General features: G+C 29.3%; 1 protein-coding gene and 1 long non-coding RNA gene across 2 annotated transcripts; one reads left to right on the forward strand and one right to left on the reverse strand.

Annotated features, from left to right (window-relative positions):
- Positions 1 to 4,498: 4,498 nt before the first annotated feature.
- Positions 4,499 to 9,001, reverse strand: LOC8282511 (glycerophosphodiester phosphodiesterase GDPDL7). The gene is made up of 10 exons (XM_002523457.4): positions 8,843 to 9,001; positions 8,026 to 8,149; positions 7,485 to 7,778; positions 7,284 to 7,393; positions 6,685 to 7,186; positions 6,537 to 6,578; positions 6,167 to 6,448; positions 5,916 to 6,058; positions 5,343 to 5,826; positions 4,499 to 5,248 (listed from the first exon to the last, which is right to left on the reverse strand). The coding sequence occupies exons 2-10, from the start codon at positions 8,123 to 8,125 to the stop codon at positions 4,944 to 4,946; spliced, it is 2,262 nt and encodes a 753-aa protein (XP_002523503.2). The 5' UTR covers positions 8,126 to 8,149; positions 8,843 to 9,001; the 3' UTR covers positions 4,499 to 4,943.
- On the forward strand, positions 5,771 to 8,362 carry LOC125369408. Its single transcript, XR_007214966.1, has 3 exons — positions 5,771 to 5,891; positions 6,011 to 7,798; positions 8,318 to 8,362. It is a non-coding gene; the product is annotated as an uncharacterized LOC125369408 (long non-coding RNA).
- Positions 9,002 to 11,835: the final 2,834 nt, after the last annotated feature.

Consider the following 11,835-nt stretch of genomic DNA (forward strand, 5'->3'; position numbering starts at 1 on the left):
TGTATGTATTCAGGGCTATGATGATATGCTCGGTGTTTCAAGATCAGATTTGAAAGAAATTAACTGTTCTATTGGCGGGGTAATCTATGGAGGCGGTCAGTGAAATGATGATTTTGCCGTCAATTCATGGCTTGCCTGCAAGAATTGCAGCCATGATACATTGTTCTTTCTTTTCCCTGTGTCTGATAATATAAAGGGAAATCTGAGCCATCTCTTTTTGTAGATCTTGTTTTTGTAGAAACCAGTCTTATGGATATCAAAAGCTCAAATCTTTATCTCATCGAAGATAAGGTTTTCCTGGGTCCTTTTTATCCATCTATGATCATGCATTTGATTTGAAGAAGGCAGTGGATTCTGTAAATATGAACCAAAAACTCCTTATTCAAAATATTGATCACCTATATAGAGATTTGAACGACATTCAAATCTTTAAATATGTTTTCTTCTCTCCACCTTTTTTTATCTTGTATAAAGTTTGGATTTTGGGGCCATCTAAATTTTCTTATACTGTTTAACCCTCCCTTTAAAGATCTTTGTTCCTTTTTTTGTTTGTTTTGGTTCCTGTTCTCTTTTCTAAATGCTTCTAATTGTCTACTTATGCCCCCTTAATCAATGTGTAATCAGAATTTCACCGGACCAGATGAGGTTTTCTTTCTTTGGAAAGAAAAGACAATGATTGAAGGGTAATATCTACAAACAGCGATTAACATTTAAACTAGCCAAATACTTGTCTTTTGAACGGAAATTAAATTAATATATATTTTTTCAATATTATTAAAAATAAATTATTTAAATATAAATATAAATTTATATAAAAATATGAAATTAAATTTTTTAATATATAAAAGTATTGAATTTTTAATCGGAATAAGTAAATAATTATGGATTATTTTATAAATTAAAAGCTCTATTTTTTTAAGAATTAAATTTTGTAATATAATTCTAAAAATAATTTTTTTAAAACTCTTTTACTTATATTTTAATTATTATTGAGAATAAAAATAAAATATATAAATAAAAAGTCATCTATAAATTGACTACAGTAATATAATAGTTTAGTGCTATTTTTTTGGCGAAAGCTATTCTATACGAATAAAATATGGTTAAATATATAAATAGATTTTGAACTTGTCTAGTTTTTGTAATTCATCCCTAGATCTTAATTTTAATTCAATTAAATTTTTTAATTTTATGGATTATTGGTATTTTACTTTTTAATTATATGTGCATATATTTTACGCTATTTAAAAGTGTATATATTTAGATAAAGTAATAATATATTTAAAATATAAAATAACGGCTAAATACATAAATGGCTTCTTGGATTTGTCTCATTTTTTTAATTATCCGCTCGAATTTAATTTTGATTTAATTGGACTTCTTAATTTTATTAGTTTTTTTGTTTAAATTCTTCAATCACATACATTAAGGACGTGTGTTTTATGCCATCTAAAACATGTGTAAATTTAAAAAAAAAAAAATAATATATTTAAATATAAAATAAATAAATAAAATAAGTAAAACAATTAGTTTTAGTTCTTAAACAAAACTTGATGTTTTTCTATATTCACTAAATATTTCATTGTTATGATTACTGGTGTGAATATAATATGTGAGAATAAAAAGAAAAATTGACAGAAAAGTTGAAAGATTATAACGGTTTATTTTAGTTATTTAGAAAATATATTTTTAATAATATAATAAATAATATATTTTTTATAAAAAATTAATCTAAAATGTTTAACTTCTACCTGTGAAGGATTTAAATATAATAACTCGTAAAATTTATATGCCGTTTGAATCGAAATTGAGCTTAAGAAGCCAATTGTAAAAATAAGCCAAATTTAATAGTTTAATTATGTATTTTATATATTATAAAATATTAACTTTTTTATTACTACCGTTAGCGGAGGAGTTAAAAATAATAATCGTAAAGTTGAAAAGTCCAATTGCAAAATTGAGTTTGGAGGGCAAATTGCAAATATGGAACAAGGATCCATTTATGTATTTTGCTATATAGTATTTATTTAAATTTGACATTAATATGGATGTAGTAGTTTATTAATTATAAATTATTTATATATCTATTCAAATGTTTATATTAAAATATAATTTTTTTTTTAGTTTTTTATGAAATCGAATAACAATATATAAAATAAATCTAAAAAATATATTAAAAGTTTTAGTATAATTTTTATAAAAGAAAGTAAGAGAAAGATTTCGAAGTAATTAAATAAATGAGAGAAAAGTTATAGAGATTTTTTACAAAAATTAGATTAAATTCATAATTCTAAGAAGTTGATTAAAAATTTTAGAATAATTCTTATGATAATAGCGTGAGAAAAATAATTTAAAGTAATTAAATAGTTAAGTATAAAATTATACATTTTTAATACTAATTAATATATATTTTTTTAGAATAGTTAATGTATGTCTTTAATATTTATATAATTATTTTTTTGAATTTTTTATATAAATTCTTAAATTTATTACAATTTAAAGAAATAATTTAAAATTGTAAAAAAATTATTGTGAAAAGAAAAAACAAGTTACAAAATTCTTCATATATATATATATATATATAGGGAGAGAGAGAGAGAGAGAGAGAGAGAGACAGATATCTTGGACATCTTTTTGCTATTAAGTGATTTACTGCATGTATTATGTTTGGTGAAATTTTTTATTAAAAAATCTTAAAAGAATCTAAAGTAAAAATAATAAAATTGATTGATACTTAAATATTACAAAATACATTAATTTATTAATTTAAAACTTATTTATATTTTTATTAAAAATAAAAATTTTAGTTTAGTTATATTTAAGGAATTACCTTATTTTCCGTATTCGTCTGCTTCTTCTTCCTCGAGAAATTTAGTAGGGGCATATGGAAAGGGCCTAACTGCTGTTTTAGTGCACTTGTGTCCATCTGCTTTCTGCTTCACTTCAAAAGAATGACATAAGTAGACATGACTATAAGGAAGAGTAGAAGGCTCAAGGCATATATTATGAATTAGTCTTTATTTTATTTTAAATTTATAAATAATTTTAAGAATTTTAACTAAATAAATTCTTAATAAAAATTAAATTTTTATTTATTTATTTTTTTACAATAACCAAATCTTTATCTATGATTTAGTAATATGGACTTTTTCTAATTTTTCTTTGCAATCCCTAATTAGCTAGTGTGGGATATTGTTCCAAACAGATAAATTTAGCTACTGGGACGGTCAAACGACAATAATTTTACAAGTAATAAATGGGAGACTGCGAGGCACTCAGTCGTTTCTTCAGCAAAGGAAAGAAATATCTGAATATGGGTGGAATGACAATAATTACCCTCCATACCCTTGGCAAACACAACACATGAGGAAGGGTTTAACTGGAATCGAAAATTCACACCGACCAACAGGAGCAGGATTTGGTTTCTTTATATATATATATTTCCCTTTTGGGAGAAACGGAGCCTGCATCTTTCAGTAGTGTCAAGAATGAATGAGGGCTTTGCTCTCAGAGAGTGAAGGAAGGGTTCTAAGGGCGGTTGACTCCTCTCTCTCTGATTAGCAGCGAACCCTATGATTTCTGCTCTCCTTTTTATGGTCATGAACAGCCCTTCAGAGAAGAAGAAAAGGAATAAGGAAAATAAATAAATAAATAGTATATCAACGCCACCTGAATTGGGAAAAAGGTGCATTTTCGCCCCTAACGTTTATAGAGAGGCTATGATGATATACGGTACAAGTTTGTGAAATCAGATCTGGAAAGAAATGGCCTGTTTCACGGCGGGGCGAATCCTCATGTCGGTGGTCAGTGAAATGATGGTTCTGTTGCCATCATTTTCTTGGCTCTGCATGCAAGAATTGCAGCTGTGATAATGGGCGATTCCTTTTCTTTGTCTGATTTTAAAAGATAGTGGCAAAATCTGAGCCTCCTCTGTCCATATTTGACGGCTAAATCGGACTGTGTTCCCTATTTTAATAAGTCTCCGTTTGTTTCGCGAAAAATAGTTTTTGTTTCGGTACATAATTATAATTGAAATTGATATTGAAATTGAGACACTGATGATATGCATTTTCTGGTGTTAAAAATAGATATAACACAGAATATTTGGCAGAGTAGCTCTCTGTTGCAGCCATGATTTTGGTTCTGGCGGTGTTATTACATTTTGCGTCTGACCAAATGCGAATCTGAGCCTTCTCTCTTTCCACATGTTGGTTTTGTTCATGTTCAAGAATTAGATTGAATTGCCATTTTTTCTCAAAATGACTTTCTTTCATTAAGCTGGAAGAATTCAATTCTTGCTACTTTTATTAAGCTTTCCAAACATGAAAAGTTACTTCCTTTCCAAAGACACTCTGTCCATCTGTCTCTCATTATAGTTTGAACTCTAATTCAGGCTCTGATGATGCTTTATTAGAATTAAAAAGAATTAGACATTTTCTGTTGTAGCCACTGCTGTGATGGTGGTGCTGTTCCGTTTCTCTGTCTGAGAAGGCAAATCTGAACCTTGCACAATGTTCTTTTCTTTATTAAAATTGGGCCGTTTTGTAGGATTACAAATTTAATCAGAGAGCAACTTACCTCATAAGAAGCTTTAGACCTAAAAATTTTGAATTACATATGCAAACTAGAAAAGAAAACTCTTGCTTTGAAACTCAAACATGGAAGTGCATATCATTTATGCTAAAGGAATAGTTATTTTTAACCTACACATGTCCAGGGAATGTTCATTTTGTTATCTGTCGGACCGACTCATATACTGAAAACTGATATCAGTACCCCCAATCAAGACTTTTGTTTTACTATAGTACAGGTTTTACTCAAGAATTTTAATACAGGAAAACAAACAAGGTTCAGTTTTATGGTCACCTTTTTTTCTTTTTTGTTTTTTTTTTTGCTATATATCATCCATGCCTCTCTTTTGAGTTGTAACTTCTGCAGACTCACTAGAATTTTTTAGAGAGTAAACTCAATAATACCATTGTTGCCAGTACTGTTGCACCCAAATTGGCTATATTTGCTGTGGCAGCGCTAGGTGGTGTGGTTGGAGCAGGACTGCCTGAAGAAGAAGTATCTGTGGTTTTGGCTACTGCTGGTAGTGGTGGGTCTACCACATCTGCAACATCCAAAACTGGTGAAGGAGCAGCTGCTGGTGGTAGCATTTCGGAGTTAATGAATTGAAGTAAAAGTGGTGGTTCAATTGGTAGGACTGTGAATGGGAGGTCGTAGTTGAGATTTGAACATACATTTCCTGGAAATGCCACATATAAGATGTAGTTCTGGATTAACACTTAATTGAATTGAGATTTATAATATATCAGTCAATTAGCGCTTGGAGAACTTACTCAAATATCTGCTTGCAGTTGCAGGGTACTCAGTTATGATCCCATCAGCTTCAAGTCCAGCAATATAAGTAGCAATCTCTACTGTAGGATCTGAGAAGAAATCAAATGGAAGTGTAGCGAATTCGTTCCTCAGAAGCGATACATATACTGTCAAATTTGCAGCATGCATTTCATGCACAACATTTGTTGTAGTTACAGCATAGCCATTATTGGTAGGGACGAGTGAGGTTCTTGGAAGATTGACAGCATCAGCAAATTTCTTGATTTCGTCAACTGATTTCTTGGGTGCTGCACTTATTTCTTCTCCCAGGTACAACACTCTTTTGTAAGCAGGAATATTTAGAAATTTAGACAACACTGAAGTATCATCTGATTGAATTAGCACTTGTTGAGTGGCTTGCTTGTCAAAAGTGGCATTGCTCAATGCAGTGGTAACCGCAGTTACTATGTCAAGACCCTTCTTTGCAGCTAGGAAAGCAGCATTCTGCAAGCAGAAGTTTTGAAGGGATTAAATTGCTGAATAAGATGAAAGCAAGAAAGGCAATAAGGGTACTAGGAGTCTGACATGCTTACCTCAATGTTGATTAAAATTCCAGATGCTGCCTTTGTTTTGGCGAAGTCCAAAAATTCAGGCAGAGTCATAAATTTACCTGCATTCTTGCTTGCAGGGTTTCTTGGGAACAAATTACCATTACCCAAAGGGCTTACCAATTGAGCTGACATGAGAAAGATTTACTGTTAATGAGGAATCCTAGAAGCTTACTCGAAGAAACATTATGCGAATGTACATATGCAAGAGTGCAACAAAGAAAGAAAAAGCTTACGCCGCAATGTCTGAATTTCAGTCCATGTGAGATCAAATGAAAAGATTCCAGCAGCCGGTTGGATTTCAGGGATAGTGCTAGATCTCGAAACAAAGGTAGTCATTGCTGTTGTATCTCCTGTAAGGTCTGCACTGTCCATACAGAAAGCTACTCCGTCCTTTGACATTTGAACTGTGCAATCTATAATGTCAGCACCATCATCTAATGCTCGTTGATAAGCAAGATCGGTGCAGCCAGCATATACTCCACTTGCTCCATTGTAGGTTATTATCAGAGGTCCATCTGAAGCATTTTCTTCAAGTGTCAAATGGTTTTTTCTTATACTGCTAACTTTGATACAGTAATTTGCACTGAATATTAGAAATCTTACCCTTTCTTGGCATGCTAACGTCACTGAAATTTGCAAAGCATGCTGCATTACAAGGATCATAAGGAGGGTCAGAAAAGTAGGTAGAACACATGAACCCTTTCGTAGAGATGTTATATAGAGAAATTGCAGAACCAATTGCTGATCTTACCTAGAGCTGCTGATGCTGTAGAAGGGAAATCTGTGATCATTCCATCAATAGCAAACTGTTTATTATCTATGAATTGCAAATATTCAGCTGCTGGGTCATAGAAATAATCAAAGACTGTAACATAGTCATTTGCGAAACCAGAAGCATATACTTCTAGACCAAGTTTATGAGCATCTAGGACGAGACTAGTTGCATTCTTCTCCAAATAGTTGGCTTTGGTTACAGGCCATATGTAATCTTTTGGGACTGCAATTCCTGATGCAAATGACTTGATTGTGGCAAGATTTTGCAGAATTGAACCGTAGGTTTGGTTGGTTGTGGGTTCAATAGCATTTTTGTCGAGGAAAACAAAGATGAGCTTGGTCCTTCTGCTCACTTTTCCATTCAATGACTTCAAGAAACCAATCTCAGGACTTGAAATGTAGTCGACACGACGAAATGCCCTTTCCGTTTGAATATATGATGCCACATTCAGTTTGTGTTCAGTATAGAATTTGTCATACTGCAGAGAATGAGAGTACAGGAGAAAGCAAAATGCATTAGCAACAGATCTATAAATTAGGACAAGAAAAACAAGGATACTGTTGTCTGAAAATTACCTGAACATTTATCCAGTAGGAATGAAATTTACCATGTAAAACATCATCAACAGGGGTCACAGGAAGTTGGTTGTCAAAGTCACTTGGTCGAGCTAATATACTTTGCATAACTGGTGAATATCAATAACGAATTAGTCCATTTAAGGAAGACAGGCACTTTTTTTTTTATTCCTGAAGAAGTAATATAGTTCTTAGATTCACCTGTTACATTGCTCAAAAGCTCCTCGAATGTAAAATCTACGGAAAACCACCCAGTAACATCCTTCCCATTAACATTGTAGGTTTTTGAATTGTTTGGATAGACCATATCTATATTTGTTGTGTTGTTGATCCTTACATCTGGTTGGCATATTCCTTTTCCATCTTTTGTTAGTTGTAAATTGCAGAGCATAACCACATTGGATACGCTTGAAAGTGTCATGTCAATTGCAAAGTCAGTGGATTCAGGAAAAACCCCGGAAAACCCACCACGAGCAACCACAAGAGGTGGCTGACCTGCCATACACAATGAAAATGTTAGTATTAATGTTGTTCTTTCTTTATTTAAAATCTAAAAGTATCACAAAGACACGTTCCCATGGCACGAGACTTCTCGTTTTAGGAGAGTCAGATGAGACTTCTTGCATTAGGTAAGTTCTTGTCTTATCAATGTAGAATGATGTTTATAATCCAATAGAGCAACTTCCGTGGAAGTTAATTTCAGAACAAATAACAATTTCAAAGCCAAAAGAAATCCTGATACCATTTAGAGTTAGCCATTTCTTGTTGGATGTTGGAGGTTTGAGTGGTACTTGTGCAGTTGCATGGATCAGCAGAGAAATGAGAACCAAACAGCTGATCATTTTTTCTTCTAATCCTGTTACACTCTGTTAGAAGAATGGTATATAGAGTGAGCAACACCTTTATTGCCAAAAGAAAGACAAAAAGAAAAAGAAACATACCAACAAGAATCAATCATGAAAACAAGAAGACCTTTTGATGATGATGGTTGTTATTCCAATCTCACCTTGTTTATATTTTTTTTCATATTGCAGGTTGTTGTTAATGAAACTTAATAGGTATGATTTACAAGTATTCAATTTTTTTTTTTTAATTACTGGTGCTGTATGATAAAGATGACCCCATGCTATTTCATGAACATCATCTTATTTTCATATTTAAATCTGCATTTTTTAATCTAAAATTCTAGTGTTATCTGGTAGCACCTCAAAAATAAAATGTATTAATTCTATTATGTTTCATGGTTCAAATCTACATTTCTGAATCTTCATGGTTCAAATCTACATTTCTGAATCTATAGATTATTGTTTTATGCTTTAAACAAATCTTATGTTTGCGTTGATGAATAATTTGTGATCTAAAATGGAGGTAGCTCTCTTTTATATCATAAATGCCATTCATACTTTTGTTGTTCTAACCTATGCATATGAATAATAAAAACTGTAGTTTTCTGCATAACCATCACAAACCTTGTAATATACAAACTGTAACTGCATCAAAATAAAACAATACAAAAGGGTATATGTATTAAGAACAAAGAAAGAGGAAATAGAACTTACAAAATGTTAGAATCTTGAAGGATTAGATTTAGAGCCTAAAAAAACATCCCTTGTTGAGTTTCAAGCTTGAATTGAAACCCACAAAGGGTAATGTAAATGCAGAAGAGAAAAGAAGGAATAGATGTAGAGAAATAGAGAGAGAGAGAGAGAGGGAGGGAGAGCTTAAAGTGATGACAGGGATTGAATGTGCAATGTTTTCTCTGAATAATTTCCACACATTTGAACGCATTAATAGCTGGACAGGAATTAATCTTTTGTAACAGATAACTGAACTCTTTCATCTTTTTCTGTTCTTTTTCCTTTAATGGTCTTTTCGATCTGCTTCTTTTAAGTTATTTTACTATTTTTGGTTCCTCAATTTTAGACAGCATTGTTGGCTTTTCTTTTATAGGTCTATATAGTAAGAGAGAGAGACATAACAGCTCAAACAATAACGGTTTTTTGAAACCTCCCTCCAAATAGGAAACCTGTCTCCTCTTTCATTTAATGAACAGTTGCAACATTTTTCTAAAAAAAACTAATGGTGCTTAAAGTATGAATTGAACCCATTAATTATGAATTGGCCAACTAAACTTTTATTTTAATCGAACGTATTACTTGACTTTTTGTGTTATTTTTAGTTTATTTTTGGAGTATACTATATTTCAAAATTAATGTTTGATTAAAATATGTTTTTTTTCAGGTATAGTATATTTCAAAATTAATGTTTGACTAAAATATGTTTCTTGTATACATTTGAATCTTACGTTCTACTATTAGATTTATCCATCATTCTTGTATAATTTTTTCAGAAACGTATCTTTTTTTATTAAATTTTCAATTATTATCACTTGACATTATAAGATTGTTTTTATATTGTAATAGTTATGACTTATTTTATAATAATATTTAAAATAATTTTGTTATTTTTTTTTTTTTTACAAATGGGTTTAGGTATGAATATGCCATGGATATTTTACTATTTTTATTCTTAAAATATTATTTCTAAAACTTCAGAAATATTGGAAAGTTTAAATAAAAATAAAATCACGCAAATTTAGAATTTCTATTTTATTAATTTGTCTTATTGTGTATCTTTTTACAAACACTTTTGGATTTGAATAAAAAGATTTCATAAGTATCTTATAATTTTTGTTTTAATCAAATATTTTAATGAAAGTTTAAAACATCAAACCAATCATTTATCCAACTAATAACTAAGAATAAAACATAGTACAAATAAGAATAGGATCAATCAGTTTGATACTAAGCAATTAAAATTAAAAAAAAATTATTTAATTATTGAGATTGTTACTAAGTAATTAGAGTATTTAATTTTAAAAAATTTAGTAGAAATTTTTTGAAAATTCTGATATTAATATTTCTTATAATAATAAAATTCCTTGGTATTACTTTTTATTTTATTTTATATATAATTATTCTTTAATATAAAGTAACTTTTTTATTTTATATATAATTATTCTTTAATATAAAGTAATATACTTTAATAAATTAAAACTAAATTTATTTAATTAAAAAATAATTTAGTTATTCATATTTTTCTTAAAGAAACTAAACTAACTAATCTCTAGGAGGCTATTAATGTTTATATTGTGATACATTTGGCTATCTTCTCTCTTTTCTCAATTTTATATATCTTATTAATCATTAATTATTTTATCACATAAATTATATATATTATTACAATCATTTGACTTGATAATTATTAGTTTATGTTTTATTTTTTTATAGCTATGATATAACTTTTCTCTAAGTTCTATAATCATCGTCATTTTCGATAATTATAGTTTTTTTTTTATTTTTTATAGCTATGATATAAATTTTTTTTTAGTTTTATAATCGTCATCATTTAAAATAAAATAACTCTTTTGATTTTATTAATAAAGCTTTCTTTTTTATTTCTTAAAGATTAAGTTAAACACAAAATTATTAAATTTTTTATATTTTACTGATAGAAGAGATTATTTTGTAACTATTGTAACCATTATAAAATACAAATTGGACTCATATTAATTTTATATTTAAGAGTTATAAGAAAATTAAATTAAAAATTATTACTAATTCAAACTTGTGTTGAATAATCCATAAAGTTATTAAAATTATTGAATGTTTAATTTTTTTATTTTAAGTAAATAATTTCTTATAATTATAGCTTAATATATAACTAAGAAATCATACTCGTAATCAACTGAATTATTTTTTTTTTTAAATTATAATTTTTCCAATCTACTTGGTAATACAGCTTTGCTAAACTTGCAATATACTTATTCTGTTTTATTTCTACAAATTGTGAATGAAAGTTTTTCATTTTGTTTTATGTTATATATATATATATATATTTGTTTTGACATAGTTTATAGTAGTTGTCTTTGTTTATTTTTGGATTTAATTTCTTTTGTAATAAAAATGTTTCGTACCATCATCCTGTATTAAATGTCTTGAAAGCTATGGTAAGGTGATAATTAATGATAAAATAGTACTTTGTGATGCTTTGAGTTTCATGCATAACTATTTGCTGGAATTGTTGGTTGTTTTATAATAGTCATCACTCCTTTTTTAGTTGCCTAAATGAATTTGTTTCTACAAATTGTTGAGAGGTATATATTTTTTTGAACAAATCTATTTCAAACTTAATTATTCTGAAAGCTACTTATATTCAATCACCAAATGTTCATTGTTGATTTCCTGGTTGTTGAGGCTTGTAATTGTTGCATCACCAAATGGAATATTCAATCTTGAGTGGGTTTTCTTTTTTTTCTTTTTTGTTTTTTGTTTTTCCTATTGGTGCTCAAGTTGATATGAGATGCACCTGTTCTTACGTAGCTATAATAGTTACCATGCTACCACATGCTGTTTTTGTCGTTGGCATGTCGCACCTGGTAATTTGAAGAGTTATACTTCTAATTGAACAATACTTTATATTAGCTAATACATTGTTAATATTAATGAATAATAAATTAAATTAATGCAACCTGAGGAATTGGAGAGACAAC

This window comes from Ricinus communis, chromosome 3, assembly GCF_019578655.1.
Source record: "Ricinus communis isolate WT05 ecotype wild-type chromosome 3, ASM1957865v1, whole genome shotgun sequence".
Taxonomy (NCBI): domain Eukaryota; kingdom Viridiplantae; phylum Streptophyta; class Magnoliopsida; order Malpighiales; family Euphorbiaceae; genus Ricinus; species Ricinus communis.

Excerpts from the sequence above, each read along its gene's own strand:
- LOC8282511 (XM_002523457.4), bottom strand. The coding sequence starts at position 8,125 with ATGATCAGCTGTTTGGTTCTCATTTCTCTGCTGATCCATGCAACTGCA. Across the intron at positions 7,779-8,025 it reads GAAATGGCTAACTCTAAATG|GTCAGCCACCTCTTGTGGTT; the intron begins GTATCAGGATTT and ends TGTGTATGGCAG. Across the intron at positions 5,249-5,342 it reads AACTGCAAGCAGATATTTGA|GAAATGTATGTTCAAATCTC; the intron begins GTAAGTTCTCCA and ends TGGCATTTCCAG.